At 36.4% G+C, this 17,289-nt stretch overlaps 1 protein-coding gene across 4 annotated transcripts in view; it reads left to right on the plus strand.

Annotated features, from left to right (window-relative positions):
- LOC115209287 (endosome/lysosome-associated apoptosis and autophagy regulator family member 2) overlaps nt 1–17,289 on the plus strand; it is a 129,414-nt gene that overhangs the window by 92,370 nt on the left and 19,755 nt on the right. For 3 of the 4 annotated variants that reach the window (XM_036501295.1, XM_036501297.1, XM_029777615.2), the window contains 6 exons: nt 1,017–1,234; nt 5,887–5,954; nt 6,134–6,334; nt 9,225–9,446; nt 16,301–16,439; nt 16,551–16,571. In XM_036501295.1, coding sequence (XP_036357188.1) covers nt 1,017–1,234; nt 5,887–5,954; nt 6,134–6,334; nt 9,225–9,446; nt 16,301–16,439; nt 16,551–16,571 — 869 coding nt within the window. The remainder of the gene's footprint in view (nt 1–1,016; nt 1,235–5,886; nt 5,955–6,133; nt 6,335–9,224; nt 9,447–16,300; nt 16,440–16,550; nt 16,572–17,289) is intronic. The other variant, XM_029777616.2, reaches the window with a different exon arrangement.

Consider the following 17,289-nt stretch of genomic DNA (forward strand, 5'->3'; position numbering starts at 1 on the left):
TTTTGGGATAGTACTTGTGAAAATGTTGACAAAGAAGGAGTTCAGGAGTGCAATAGTTTTGAAGAGCAAGGATTGTGCTGAATTCAGTATAGTATATGGGAAGGTGAGTGATACATAGCATGAGTGATAAGAAGAATATACAGAGGGGAGTTGGATGGAATGGGATGGAGGTAGAAATGGTATGCAATTAACTAGATCAGAGGAGCAGAAACCATTGTGAAGGAGAAGAAAGAATAAAAGGTAACAAATGGTGTCTTTTTGAGCCAGTGGTTGCATAGCGTTAGTAGGTTTTTGATAATCAGTTAGATTGCCTTCCTTTGGCTATGGTCTTGGATATTTGTGCGTGTAACAACAGCACTGTCTTAGATAAGATAGATATAACTCTCATATAGGTTCTACTTGGGTTTTTTTGACACTCCACGACTGATCAGTGCTGAACTACTTTCTGACCCTAAAGAGAAAGTCTAATCTTTAGTACATTATTTTGGCAATGTTATATATATGATGTAGCCATGAAATATCATCGGAGATTGTGAGATTTTGCATTTGTTGTTTGTTAGGGTACAGTTATTTTATTGTAAAAGATGATTGAAGATTTTATTCATGGAAATACTGTAAGGCTAGCAGAAGGTGTGGTAAATTAATGAGTTGTAAAAGGTGTTTTCATCTGCATTGGAGTGCCTGTATGGGTAGACACAGTAAATAGATGATTAGTTAATCAGATACTGTAAAGCTTAGAATTTGTAGCAGCTTTAAGAGTTTTACCTGTGTGTTGTCCATATTCATGAGAAGGAATGGTGTTGTTCAAGTTCTTTTTATTGATTGTATATAGTGATTGTGTCTTATTACTGATGAAGGGTGATAAAAAAAAATCTATGAACTTGTAAACCTCTTGACAAAAGAGATGTGTAGACACCCAACACTAACACACTCACATGCACATATGTACATGAAGTGATAAGCACACATATAATGAAGGCGATCGATTTTCCTTAATTGTTATTCTTCTTTTGCAGAAACTGAATGTGTTACAAATTCTAGTTGGATACCTGCTAAGAGTTACATTCATACGAAATATGGGCCTGGTGAACGAAGTTATCTCTTACTAGTCCTTGAAATACCTGGTTTCCGAGGAAATGAAGCTATTATCTTGGATAAAGGAGTAAAACTGGGCCAGTTGACATTTGTTTTTGAAACGAACTGTTCAAGTCAGTGTCAGTTCTACTTCATGGTGGTAATTTATCATGTTTTTTAAAATTCTTTATTTAGTGATAACTTTATCAATAACACTGTGTAACAAAATTTTAATTTCTTTTTGTCTTTGGTCAGTAAGTGTTATTTCCTATTTGCTTCTATCTAAAAATCATAGGAAATGGCTACTATTCCCTTCAAACTTTGGTTTTGTGACCTGGACATCAATGTTTTGAAACTGACCTGTTTTCCATTAAGTTTCAGACAGATTCAGTGCTGAGATGCTGAAGCAGAAATATCATTCTAGTAAATATTCTGCTCAGTATCACAGATTTGAGCACATCCCTTAATGGCTGACAATATGTGCACCTCTGATCATGAGCAGAAGTAGTGTGGGAGCATCACAGCCATGTATTAAGAGGGATTCTTTGGGGTTTGAATAAATGTAACAAAAGCAAAGTGTGAAGGAGATATTAGCCACTTTTCATACCTTATGGTGGGTAAGCAAGTAGGAAATAACAGTTGCTACCCAAGGACAAAAATCGTGTTACACTGTAATAAACATAAGACCAATTTTTATAGTCCTCTATGTTATCTAAATTGGAATAAACTGTTATGACTTGATGCTTAAATCTAATTTCTTAGTGTAAAATGTATAAGAAGTAACCACTTTATACAGAATACCTGTTTATCTTAGTTAGACTTCCCAGGTGATCTGATATCTATCACTGATGGCTCAGTGAATTGAGATGATGTCTTAAATTAAATTCACAACTAACATGCATGACAAAATACCAACAGTCAATTTGATCTCATGACCTACAAGCAAGTTACCCAATAAATAATGAACCTACTTGATTATTTCACTTACTGAAATTTATGCTATCAAGGGCAGTGAGCTGGCAGAATTGTTAGCACTCTGGACAAAATGCTTAGCAGCATTTTGTCTGTCTTTATATTCTGAGTTCAAATTCTGCCATGATCAACTTTGCCTTTCATACTTTTGGGGTTGATAAAATAAGTACCAGTTTAGTACTGTAATCGACAAACCCCCTCCCCTGACATTGATGGCCTTGTGCTAGAATTTGAAACTGATATTTATGCTATCAAACCTTTAAGGGATTAAAATATTAGTTGTCTTGAGCAGCATTTGAACTCACAACTTGTAGGCAGCAAAACAAAATAGTATTAGTGATTTAGTTTAATGTTTTACTATCAAAGTTGCAGCAGATAGGGGACCAAACTAGAGTGCTGGTAGTGGTGGGGAAATGCAACAGCTGATACCTGACCATAGGCAATGTGTTGTCTATAGTCAAGATATTTGAATGCCACTAGTCCTGTTGCCCAAGTACTATGGAAAAATAGAGTTCACTGCATTAAGGAATGAAAATATTCTGTAATTAACACGATTCATTAGCTTGTGTGTGTGTGTGTGTGTGTGTGTGCGTGCATGCGTGTGTGTATGTATATGTATATATCTGTTTGAATGTATATGTGTATATATGTGTTTATGTATACATATGTGTCATCATCATCATCATTGTTTAACGTCCGCTTTCCATGCAGGCATGGGTTGTGAAGCAAGCTTCTTTTATGCATTATATTGGCCATAAAGGCTTTACATAGAAGGGAAGCTATGGGTTGGACATAGACATAATGTTATGAAATGACAAATGAAAATGATGATAAATGAGGCAACAAGCAACACCCACCGATTGCTGCTTACCTGAGAACATTGTTCTTTTATATTTTGTTCACGAGGCAATAAACCTCTTACATTTTTCACAATTCAATACCAAAATTCATTTATGAGGCAACAAACCTCTTACATTTTTCACAATTCAGTAACAAAAATGAGGCACTACGCCTCTTACCTTTACTTTGAACTTTCGTGCCTGACCAAGCTCCTCGCCTCATTCAAGCACCTGGACGGTGCCAAGTCAGGCCACTTTAGCATAAATCTAAAAGTGTCCTTGGGGAAGGAATTCATCACCCTGCACAAATTGGTCTCCCATATGACCTCCGCAGCCACCTGCAAAGGCCAGTCAGGGTCCTCAGTGCAGGATAGAATCCCTTCCCTCCGGCCTTTCTTTTTATACTTCTAAACGACCCTCCCTTATGGAAGAGGATCACAAATTCCTCGTCCTTAACATGGGAAGAGCCTACAGTATCTCTCTTCAGTGGCACAACTCCCACCGAAGGTGCTTCGGGACATGCCGACAGTGTGTCACAAATTGCTGGCAGTGTCCCTTTTTTCTCTTTCTTCTTTTTTTTTTCTTTGAGCCATGGGAGGGTGGAGTTCTTCCATTTTGTCTGGAAGCTTCTTACCACAATATATTTTATATATTAGTTAAGTTAATGTGATCCTATTTAATGTATAGTGCATTAAATATTTAAGGATAGATTAAGAATCAATTCCTTTTTTTGGCTATCTGTTTTTAGTATTCTTTCAAAGAAAATCATCTGAACTGCATCACACAAACCTATTTTATATATTATATACAATACTGTTATAGGAGATCATCCCTAATTTCACTTGACCCTGTTTTTTTAACTCCTTTAAAATTTATCGGATTTTCATTTTGTATCATTGAGTGCTTGCATTTAATAAAATACTGCGTATTTGTCTCCCCAAGTGGACTACTTCACATGGTACTTAATGACGCTCATGATAAAATATCTTAAGTAATAACAATAATCTGACAAAAGGAAATCATTTGTCTAAAACAATTTATTTTCCAAATCTTTTTGTAACAGTAATGACTTGACACTGTTATTTTATTCAAATTTATTTTATTAACATCAGGAAGATAAAAATGTCAGAATTGGCTGAAGTGGGAATTAAATTTAGAATTTAATACTAAGAATGACTCAACTACTTCTTGTATTTAGTCTTGCAAGAATTCTATGGCTGTGTGTTTAAGAAGCTCACTTTGCTACCACACACTTTTGTGTTCAATACCACTGTGGTACTTTGGGCGAGTATCTTCTATAGCCCTGAGCCGGACAATGCCTTGTGAGTGAATTTAGTAGACTGAAACTGCTGTAAAGCTCATCACACACATACATACATGCATGCATGCATGCATGCATGTATGTATGTATGTATGTATGTATGTATGTATGTATGTATGTATGTATGTATGTATGTATGTATGTATGAATGAATGAATGAATGAATGAATGAATGAATGAATGACGCCAACCACTCTCGGAGTGGTTGGCATTAGGAAGGGCATCCAGCTGTAGAAATTCTGCCAGATCAAGACTGGTTCGCCTGGTGCAGCCATCTGGTTCGCCAGCCCTCAGTCATTCGCCCAACCCATGCAAGCATGGAAAGCGGGTGTTAAACGATGATGATAATGATGTATGTATACATGTGTGTCTGTTTGTCTCCCTCCACCTCTTGACAAATGATGTTGGTTGTTTATGTTCCTGTAATGTAGTGGTTCAGCAAAAACACTGATAGAATAAGTATCAGACTCTAATATATAAGTACTGGGATTAATTTTTTTGATAACTAGTTGTACTCCAACATGTTTACATCCAGTGACTGAAACAAGTGCAAAAAAGATAATATATAATCCAAAAGACCAATCATTTACACAAGAGATATTATTCTGTAAAATGACTTTCAGATACTTCATAAGCTGCATTTTTAAAATTATAAATTTGGTCTTGTCTTCTGCTCTAATCAGGATAAAATGGCAAGTTCTTCAAAGTAGGAAGCTAGTTCTCTATAAACAAGGTTTGATTCTTGGTTATTATCAGTTATTAAAGAAATAAGTTAGTAAAGCTGAAGCTAGCTTTATAATTTTGTTTGTGCTGATAATAATATATTTTGCAAAAACAAGGTTATTATGATTCTTACCCAACTTATCTCCTGCATTCAGTATGGATTATTTATCGATGGATACAACTGATTAATAAGTTTATCTAGTTGGCTCTGTTTCAGGATATGTATGTGTTGTTTAGCTGTGACCAGGTGGTAAATGTTTGACAAAACACATTGGTACTTAATATTAATAAGAGTAGAAATTAATATTATTAAATAATATCAATTTCAACTAGTGCTCAGCATACTTAAATATGTCCAAGGACTGTGAAATTTATTTAAACATAAACAATATGAGAGATCACTATATGGATCTCTTGTATGCTAAATATAGATGCCAAACCATCTTACCACTAAATCTGTGCTCTCAACTTAGTAAGATGCTAGATATTTATGAGCTAGACAAATGAAAAGAAATAAACATGCAAGGGATCCATATAGTGATCTCTCATATTGTTACTAGTACTTAATAGTATATGATAATATTACAAAGTAAAACAGAAGTGAACATAACAATGTCTGTGTTTTGAAAGGTTAACATGGCTCTATCTTAAAGCAGTGAGCTGGCTGAATTGTTATCATGCCAGATGAAATGCTTTGTGGCATTTCTTTTGGATTTTTATGCTCTAAGTTCAAATACCACCAAGGTTGATTTTGCCTTTCATTTTTTCAGGGCTGATAAAGTGAATCGCCTCAAATACTTGTCTTGTATCCAAATTAGAAAGGAATTAGAGTCTATCTCTGTTGAACAAATAAAAGCTTTTGATTGTTTTTTGTTTATTGTATATTGTTTATATTCATTCAGTAACATTGAATATATTCATAAGAAAATTTTATTTCTTATTTTATCCTTCTGACAGGATCATCAAACAACACGTCCTAATGTTGTGAAAAAATGGATTGGTACTCAGCAAAAGCAGAAATTTGTGTAAGTACTTCCCTAAACATTATTTAATATGCATTATTTAATATGCATTTTATTTTTATTAGCATTACAATGAATGCAGTTATATAATGAATCTGTTATAAAACTACATTTTTATTGCAGCGACAAAATTAAAATTAGACTAATTTAAAAACAAAAATTTTTTTTTTTATATATTCAAGGTTTCCTGTTCTGCGAAATGGAGCTGCTAAATTTAGCTGGATTTTTATGCACTCACAGTGGTTGTCTAAGGATGAAGACGAAGATATTAGCCAAATGTATATTACTGATTATGCTCGAATTTATTTCATAGAAGTCACCAATACAATATCAGGCGGTGCAGCAAGCTGTCAAAAATGTCCAAGAGGAACACAGCAAGACGGGTATCAAAGAATTATATACTTTTTCACTGTTATTAAATGATTTTATAATTTTTCCCTTTTTGTGTTTTCTATGCATATTTTTCCTTATTCCTTAATTTCAAATTCAAACTTCTAATCCCACTAAATATTATGAAGAAATGATTATTTCCCTTATATTAACTGTCCACAAGGGTATGCCACCTGTTTACCTTATTTACATTTTATGCCCATATCTCTGTGTTATGTCTATTTTAATGTCTATTTCTCAACACTATGTCAACTTTTATATCCATTTCACTATACTATGTCAATTTTTATGTTCATTACTTTTTATATCCATTTCTCAACATGATTTTGCTGTTATTAATAAATCCATCTTATTCAAGAACATTACACTAATTAGCATAATTGGTATATTTGACCAGTTTCAAGATTTAACACATACAGTACCTGTGTAATTTAACACATACAGTACCTTAAATTCTTAAAATCCTTAAAAATGTTTTAGCTCGAAGGCCGCGGCCATACTGGGGCACCACCTGTGTTATTTCAATATAAAAAGTTCATATTTTTGTGATATTTGGTTTGGTGATAAAAGAAAAGTACAAAATCTAATGAAATGATTCTATTTATTCTAACATTACTGTTAAAGGTCATAGTTTGTAAATGTTCCAGTTAATTTATGCAAAAGGTCATATAATAGTTTAGACATAAATTCCAGCTGTTTATCTCTCTTTTTTAATCAGTAGTATTTACTCTAAGTTAAAACAAATCAGCTAATAAAAATATCTCTCGTGGTTGCAACTAAATTAAAATTCTTAATTTATCTGTCATTCTTCAAAATTTTGGCATTAAACTAAATTTAGATGAGCATTAAAATATTTTTATGAAATATGTCTTACTGTAATCTTAACAAATACCAGTGATAAGAAATAAAATGCTAGAATTTAGAGACTAGTCTGACAAGGTTCATAAATCATGAAAGGCTTGAAATATTTCTTGACATGGCTTGACATTACTACTTGTATTCAAATTGCAACAAGATAATAACATGAAGGCATTGAAATACTTAGAAGTAGTATTTCTAACTACTTCTAAGAATAGTGGTAACAAAATTTTTTGCACATTATGTGTCCTTATTAACATATAGACAAATGTATTTTAAAGATGTATTTTCCTATTTATGAATGGTAAAGTATCTATATATAATATGAAAATATTTTGACAAAATTGTTACTGTAATGATTCTTTGTTATCAGGTTAAAATTACTGAATCCTTTAAATGTGAAAGGGATTATTGAAGGTTGATCTCTGCTTGGTTTCATATCTTGGCACAAGGCCAGCCATTTCAGGGTTGATTAAATTAACCTCAGTGCTCAGCTAGTACTTATTTTATTGACCCTGAAAGGATGAAAGGCAAAGTCAATCCTTGTGGCATTTGGACCCAGAACATAGAGACAGACGAAATGATTGTTAAATATTCATTGGACATACTCCTGAATTTATACTGATATAAATAGAAAAATGTATATATTACACTAATGGCAAATCACAAAATCTTTTATATTGTTCCTTGTGTAATTGTGGAGATTATAAAATCATACATGTAGAATTTATGTTTCTAGAACTATGCCTCACATCTTAAGGAAACATTTGATTAAATTTTGTACTCCACTATAAAAGTAATATCACTTTTGAAGTTGAAACAGTCAAATATATGATAAATAATTTCGTTTTTTAAAAATTGAATGAAGTTCAGTGCTGTGGAATAATAATGAATGAAGTTTTTTTTAAGAGCTAGTTATTCTGAAAAGCAATTTTGATAAAGTATATTGTTCCCATCTTTGTTGCCCTCTCTGAAATGCTGTTTTGTACCTTCAGAGGGTGTGGTTACCTAGTTTGAGAAGTCATTTAGCAAAATTTCTCTTGTGAAATGCACCATTGAAATCTTGAAGCTACAAGATAGTGTGTGATTAATTCGAAACAACGTGAATAAATAAGCTTTACATTTGACAAAGAAATTTGAATGCTAAAGGGCTAACACCAATTGTGTTAATAACATTAAAAGCATAAACACTGCCTGGGAGTTACTTGACAAAATGCATGAGTCAAACATTAGCACAATATGTCCATTATGTCTACACCTATTTATTGTTACTAAACACAAATACAAGCATCAAACCTAAATAATAAATTATCACATACTTGTAACTACAAAGTATAGACATTTTAAAATAAGATACAGGTAATAGAAATATCATGAAAATGGCCATTGCCATCTCCAGAATTATAGAACTTGAAAACCTTAAAACATTAACCTTTTGGTATTCAGGTTATTCTGTCTAATGTAGTGCTAATTTATTCACAATGTTTTGAATTAATCATACTTGTTTTGTTGCTTTAGGATTTCAGTGATGTAATTGTTTATTTTTAGAATAACATTGTATGGTGTGTGAGAGGCTGGATCTAACTTATTTAGGCATAAAACACAGAATATTTTGGCCTGATGCAGGTAGTTTAAATGCTAAATGGGTAAAACAAACTAGCAACCAAAACATACGAGGGGGTGCTGAAAAGTTCCTGGCTTTAAGGATATGGCAAAAGGCCTGGTTGGCGGCCCAACCTTCCAAGTTCTTTTACAGGGCTTAGAACAACTAAAAGACCGCTGCAATAAGTGTGTGAATCTGAGAGGGGAATATGTTGAATAAAATCATAATTAACTGATCCTCCTGTATTTTTTTAACCAAAGCCAGGAACTTTTTAGCATTCCTTTGTATTGAACAGAATTCATTGAACATAGTTGAAAACATGCATTGCAACTTCATAAAACAGAGATATGAGAGAAGAAGAGTTGGAGAGAAAAATATATTTACAGCGACCTTTACTATTATATATTATTTTTCTGTTACAGCTGTGTTCCCTGTCCAGATGGACACTATATTGATGTGAACTCTACTAAGTGTACTCCGTGCCCACCAAATACTGTAGTTCATTCTGGTAATGCCTGGGGAATAGAGTCATGTAAACCTTGTGGACCAGGATTGCATGCTGTTGATGGACGCCAATGTATCTCTAACTGTACCTACAAAGATGTAAAGAATAACCGGCATTATGACTTCGAAAGTCTTGCTGGGTAAGTTTGTTATTTTCTGTTAAAACGATTGAAATTACTGTTTCTTTCTTTCTCAGTCCTTAAACCTTCCGACACAAATGAACATGTACTTCTAGTCTGTCTTGAGACTCTATTGCCTCTCTTCCATTGCCATCTGTTCAAAGTCCTCTGAATTTTCTTGTTCTATAATGTACCTGGGAGGTAGAATGACTGCTACACTAAATGCCATATTGTCTTCAGTTGTACCAGTAGAAAAGATGCTTATGATAGATATTGTCATCACCACCACCACCATCATCATCATCATCGTCATCATCATCCTTTACTGTCCGTCTTCCATGCTGGCATGGGTTGGATGGTTTGGCCAGAGCTGGGAAACTGGACCAGGTTCCAGTCTGATTTGGCTTGGTTTATATGGCTGGATGCCCTTCCTAATGTTAGCCACTTTACAGTATGTGCTGGGTGCTTTTAATATGCCACCAGCATGAGTGCCTTTACGTGGAACCAGCACGAGTGCTTTTTACATGGTATGGCACTGTGACACCAGCACAATGTGGCACTGATATGAAGAAAATAGTAAAGTATATACACACACACACATATATATACACATACATGTATATATTTCTATATATACATACACACACATGCATATCATCATCATCATCATCGTTTAGCGTCCGTTTTCCATGCTAGCATGGGTTGGACGGTTCTACTGGGGTCTGTGAAGCCAGAAGGCTTCATCAGGCCCAGTCAAATCTGGCAGTGTTTCTACGGTTGGATGCCCTTCCTAACGCCAACCACTCCGTGAGTGTAGTGGGTGCTTTTTACGTGCCACCCGCACTGGTGCCAGACAGAGCTGGCAAACGGCCATGAACGGATGGTGCTTTTTATGTGCCACCGGCACGAGGCCAGGCGAGGCTGGCAACGGACACGAAACGGGGCGGTGCTGGCAACGGTCGCGAAACGGAAAGTTCTCTTACATGCCACCGGCACTGGTAACACATCTGCAATTCCATTGATCGATTTCCATTGATCGATTTCCATTGATCGATTTCGATTCTGATCGTCACTTGCCTCAACGGGTCTTCACAAGCAGAGTTTTGACATGCCACCGGCACTGGTAGCACATCCGCAATTTCCATTGATCGATTTCGATTCTGATCCTCACTTGCCTCATCACGTCTTCACAAGTAGAGTTTTGTGTCCCAAGAAGGGAAGGTATGCATACGTAGGCTGGCTCCATCCCATGTAGAAGGCCACGGGTTATGGACTCACTTGTCCTGCCGGGTCTTCTCGCGCACAGCACACTTCCAGAGGTCTCGGTCTCTAGTCATTTCCTCAGTGAGACCTAAAGTTCGAAGGTTGTGCTTCACCACCTCGTCCCAGGTTTTCCTGGGTCTGCCTCTTCCACAGGTTCCCTCAACCGCTAGGGTGTGGCACTTTTTCACACAACTATCTTCATCCATTCTCGCCACATGACCATACCAGCGCAAACGTCTCTCTTGCACACCACAACTGATGCTTCTTAGGTCCAGCTTTTCTCTCAAGGTACTTACACTCTGCCGAGTGTGAGTACCGGCATTACACATCCATCGGAGCATACTGGCTTCATTTCTAGCGAGCTTACGCATATCCTCAGCAGTCACAGCCCATGTTTCACTGCCATGTAGCATGGCTGTTCGTACACACGCATCATACAGTCTGCCTTTCACTCTGTGCGAGAGGCCTTTTGTCACCAGTAGAGGTAAGAGCTCTCTGAACTTTGCCCAAGCTATTCTTACTCTAGCAGTTACACTTTCAGCACACCCGCCCCCGCTGCTGACTTGGTCACCTAGGTAACGGAAACTATCAACTATTTCTAGTTTTTCTCCCTGGAAGTGACGGAAGTTGGTCTCAGAGCATTTTCAGTGTTTATTGTTCCTGAGCATCTGCCACATACAAAAACCATCTTCCTAGTTAGCCTTCCTTGACATTGCTGCATCTCTTATGTGTCCATAGCTTACACTTGGTGCATCTTATAGAGTTTCTACCTACACCTTTTCTACAGATCGAGCAGGGCCATCTACCTGAAGGTGTTTGTGATTTGTCTACCTTCCTACTGATTACGACTTTGGTTTTAGCTAGATTGACTCTGAGGCCCTTCGATTCTAATCCTTGTTTCCACACCTGAAACTTCTCCTCCAGTTCTGATAGCGACTCAGCAATTAGAGCAAGGTCATCAGCATAGAGGAGCTCCCAAGGGCATCCTGTCTGAATTCCTCCGTTATTGCCTGGAGGACTATGATAAATAGGAGGGGGCTGAGTACTGAGCCTTGGTGGACTCCTACCTCTACCCGGAATTCTTCACTGTACACATTTCCAACCCTCACCCTACTAGCGGCGTCCCTGTACATGACCCGCACAGCTCTCACTAACCATTCATCTATCCCTAGTTTCCTCATTGCCCACCAGATAAGGGATCGGGGGACCCTGTCGAAGGCTTTCTCCATGTCAACAAAAGCCAGGTACAGGGGCTTATCTTTGGCTAGGTATTTCTCCTGCAGCTGCCTTACCAGGAATATAGCATCAGTAGTACTTTTCCCTGGCACAAACCCAAACTGCATCTCATCTAAACTAACTCTCTCTCTAATTAGTTGGGCTATGACCCTCTCCGTAACCTTCATCACCTGGTCCACCAGCTTGATACCTCTGTAGTTATTTGTATCTAGGGCATCACCTTTACCTTTGTAGCAGTTGACTATTATACTGCTACACCAGTCATTGGGTATGACCCCTTTGTGTATCACCTGATTAACTATACGGGTGACTAGGCTATAGCCGACACTACCAGACATTTTGAGCATCTCTGCAGTGATTCCTGATGGGCCTGGGGCTTTCCCTGTCTTCATGCTTCTAATTGCCTTAGCTACCACGGAACTATCAACTCGGATAGCTGGTCCCTCTGTTGGGTCAACATTCGGCAGACTCTCTTTATCCCATTCATTTTCTTCATTCAGCAACCTTTCATAGTGGCATCTCCAAACCTCTCTCTTTGCATCCTCATTTAGCGCAAGTGAACCATCTTCCATGCGAACACACTTCTCTCCTTATATATATATGTAAATGAGTGGCTTATTAGGAATTTAATAACTTAAAGGCAAATTTAAGACATCACTATAGTGACAAAGGGTACTAAATGGTAGCAGCATTGTTAGAAATAAGAGTCAAAACAACTTAATAGCCACAAATGTACAGTCTTATATATATATATATATATATATATATATATATATACAAGCCTACATACATACAATCATCATCATTTTAATGTCCATTCTCCATGCTGGCATGGGTTGGATGGTTTGACAGGAACTGGTGAGCTAAGGAGCTTCATCAGGCTCCATTCTCTGTTTTGAATGGTTTCTACAGCTGGAGGCCCTTCCTAATGCCAGCCATTTTACAGAGTGTACTTGGTGCTTTTTACATGGCACTAGCATGAGTGGTATCACCAAGTAACTTGTAAGATAAAGATCCCTGACTAGTTGGTGGTGGGGAGTAGTATTGAGAGAGGTGGCTCTGTGCCAGTAGAGATGTTAAAGTATAATAGGGGATAGAGATAGGTGCTTTGCTATAGTGGAGATACTTGACAACCACAGCTGCGAAAAGAAAAGAGAGATAAAGATAGAGAATAAGAAAGGCAAACACAAGAGAGAGAGAGAGAGAGAGAGAGATGATAGTGGAGATGTATTGGGATATGTTTTACAGAGTACAGTGAGATAAATATAAATGAATGTAAGTGGTACAGAGGATTAGACAGGATGAGTGGGCAGGGAGGGATAGAGGTGGGGGATGTTTCATTAGAGTGTGATGGGAGATGGTTAGAGATGGGTCAGAGGTAACTAGCAGGTGATAGAACTGGCTCAAGGGGGCTGTATTTTCCTTTATTATATCCTTTTATTTTAAATCATCTTTCCTATCTATGTACTCCACCCATTTTACTAATTATTGGTTATAAATTTTGACATAAGACCAGTGATTTTGGAGAAAATGGTAAGTCAATTACATCAACCTCCAATACTCAACTGGTGTTTATTTTATCAACCCTAAACTCAGAATGTTAAGATGGATGAAATTCTGCTAAGCATTTCATCTAGTATGCTAACGATTCTGCTAGCTTGCCACCTTAGAATTAATATCAATGTTAGGATTATTTAAATATGTAAAAAAAAAATGCATTGGGTTTTCTCTGTGTGCTGCAAAGTAAAATCTGATGACAGTGATACAGTTTCAGTAGGAAATGTGCTAACTTGAATAAATGTAGTTACCATGAGGAATAAAAGGGTGTATCATCAATAAAAGGCTTGTAGTTTTAACCCTTTTTTTCGTATATTTCTGTGGAAGAATGCAATCTTTGTTCCTATTAATTGTAAAAATAATGAAGAATTTAGTAAAATAACTGTCATTATAAATTGGTGTCTGGGATATAAATTAATGTGAAATTTTGATGGGAAGTTTTAAGTTAGATTACATTAAAACGGGAAGTTTGTATCATGGAACCAAAGGCAGTCCTATGCAGGTTGATATCAAAATATTTACATGTCGTATCTCTTTTGTTCAGTTATTACATTTACTGTCTGCTTTATAATTGATATCATTTACATGAATGCATATCATTTTTGTCTCCCTTACACATTTTTAACTTCCCTTGAAACGTGACTATTGTAGGGGTTAATGCAGTTTTGCACCTCTCCTTGATAAATGCATTTTTTGGAAAGTTTTTTTCAGATTCCTATGTTTTAGATGTCAGAGATTGCAAATATGCAAAAACAAAATTAAGTGGGGTGAAATTAAAATGTAGGAATCCAAAAAATGCATTTTTCAAGGGGAGGTGCTAAACTGCATTAGCCCCCTATTTTATGTAGCCTCATCAAATATAGGAGAAACAGTTAAGTCACTGATGGAGATGCTGCTAGTTTGGTTTACAGTTTTCCCTCTTTCCTTTACAACTACATAGTAACATTTATTCTGACCAGACTCCGACCTTATTTTCTTTGAGACTTTTGTAATCAGTGTAAGGCTCTTTTTCATCTCATGCATACTCTTGACATATAGTTTCAAGTCATTCACAAAGAAAGGATTTATTTTTTTTACCAGAATACATAATTATCGTTATCTTATCTCATTTTTTTTTGTCCACTCAATCCTGGGAAGGTTGTGGTGGCAGTCCTCAAGTATACCTTCCATTGGGTCTTGTCAGAAGCAACCGTCTCCAATTGATCTGGTTGGATCCTCAAGCAAGACCAACTGAGCTCATGGATGTTTTCTGACCATTTTGCTTCTGGTCTACTGCTGGGTCTTCTGCCAGTTGGTTTTGTTCATAAAACCTGTCCTGTTATAATTTTCATTATCATTATTTTTTAAATTCTATCTCAGTGACAATTGTTTTCCTAACTGGAAATGAAAAACTTCACCTTATATATGTTTATGTAAAATTCTGTTGATGTTCATTATAGGACTCTTTCACATGTGCTATTGATTTCTTATATATGCACAATGTTACAAATGTCAATGTTGGTTGTGAAAGAGGGACACAGTCAATTGTATTGAACTTAATAGTTGACTAATACTTATTTTATCAACTCTGGAAGTATGTAAAAGGAGATAACTAAATAATGTCACATGACATCTTATCTGATATTTTAATGATCTTGTAGTGATGCTGCCGGGTAAGGTTCAGTGCACATGCGCAGAATTGGATTACTTCCGGTTGGCCACCGGAAGTCTTCCTCATGCGCATGTGCAGGAACTGACCCCTAAAACGCGGTTCGCTAACTCATTCTTTCGAGAACGGACGTGTCTTGACTGTCTCTCTGAGGACCTCATCCCAACCAAGCGGGAGTGAACCCGACAAATCGTTTGACTAACAACAAGAAAGCGTAGCAATCAGCTCTGCAGATTCGGTTGTCGGTTTCCCACTAGAGAACACGTGCAACCGAGAATAAACAACCATTTACTGTGATCGTAGACCGCCTGACTTTGTCTCTGTTATTCTACCTAAATTGTATGTGACGGGATCAGATCGGACACCCCTCCAGTGATACCAAACCTGATCCTGTTACAATCTGTTAATACTCCACCCTATTCACATAGATTATTTACAATAAGATGAAAATGCTAAAATTTTGTGTACAATTGAACAATTTCAGGTTTTTGTTTCCCACATTTTCCATTCACAACATAGTGTGCATACACATTCTTGATTGCAGGAATAATCTATTTCTGGACCAATCAAAACAAACATACATTTATTTTTAGCAAATCTGTATTTAGTTGTGTTGACTTAGCTGAACAATTCCATGCCACAAATGAATCATCTTGGTTAAATAACTGTGAAAGAATTATTATTGCAAGTGGAGAATATCATTTCACTGAATAAATGGTGTAGAAAAATCTGTCATGCATAGAACTTGAATAAACCTGGTACATATAGTGTAGGTATTGGGAAACACAACAAGATTTTGTGGTTGCTATTGTTTTACTACTGGTGAATCCCAGTTGATCAGACCTGTGATCAAGTGTTCCACTTAATTGTTCTGTTTCTATTTAAGCACAGTATACTTTTTTTTTTCCACATTAGTAGTCTGCTATTTGAGTAGCATTTGACTATTATTTATAGTAGGTTAAGTGGTTACATAGAGAATTCCTCTTAGGCACATATTGTAGCAGACTGGCTCAGTGGGATTGTGCCAGGCCAGAGGCTAGGTGGTTGAGAACTGAATCTGCAGGTAGTAGTTGGTGAATGTGAAAAACCAGGTAACTGGAACTTGAGAAATCTTCTTGGTTTTTGTTGATTAGAGTTATTAATCTTGTTTCTATTTGTCTCCTATTTACAGCTTTCAACATGTAATTGGAGGACATCTATTTACCTCAGCTGGCACCCAGTACTATCATGGCTTCAACATCACTCTCTGTGGATCTCCAGATGGGCCTAAAGCTCAGTGTATAAATAATGTCACTACGCTACCCAAAGAGGTAAAAAATTAATTTATCTTAACCTTATAAGTTTACTCTAGAAATGAGAAATCTTATCAATGGAAATTTAGAAATTCATTTTTAAGTAAATGTTTGTTTATTTGTTTTTAGAATTATGGTACCACTTATATGGCAAGTATTCTTTGTTGAGTTTTCCATCTAGTTTATCCTGCTTATTGCTTCAATATCTGGATTTAAGTCAGCATGACAAAATAGTAACAAACCTAAATGAAGACCAACCTTCTACTGTTGTTATTTGAGAGAGTTCTTCTAAACTATCCATTAAGTTTTCTGTTACACTAGAGCTTGTGTCTTTTCAAAATACTGTCCAAAAGATTAGTTGGACATAAGTCTGCAAACTTTCTGAACCCAAGCAGAAATATTTATTGCTATAGTTGGTGTAGCCGTGTGGTCAAGACGTTTTCCTTCCAACCATGTAGATTTGGGTTCAGTCCCACTGCATGTCACTTAAGCAAGTGCAGTTTACTATAACTCTGGGCTGACCAAAGCCTTGTGTGTGGATTTGGTAGATAGAATCTGAAGGAAGCCTATCATATATATTTGTGTGTGTGTGTGTGTGTATGCCTATATATGCCTATATCTTTGTCTTGACATCCATATGATGGTCATAGAAGAGCATTGCCATCAGACATGCAATATTGTTCATTTCCAGACTTGAATGAAAAACATATCTGGTCATAGGGAAAGTGATTGTTTAATTTATAACATGACCATTGAAACCAACCTGCCTTGTTGTGCATATCATTACGCAATGTATGTTTTTAAGCTGATTTGCATTTCCTCCTGTGAAATTTTCATAATAAATCAGATCATCATCATCATCGTTGTT

This window comes from Octopus sinensis, linkage group LG3, assembly GCF_006345805.1.
Source record: "Octopus sinensis linkage group LG3, ASM634580v1, whole genome shotgun sequence".
Lineage (NCBI taxonomy): Eukaryota > Metazoa > Mollusca > Cephalopoda > Octopoda > Octopodidae > Octopus > Octopus sinensis.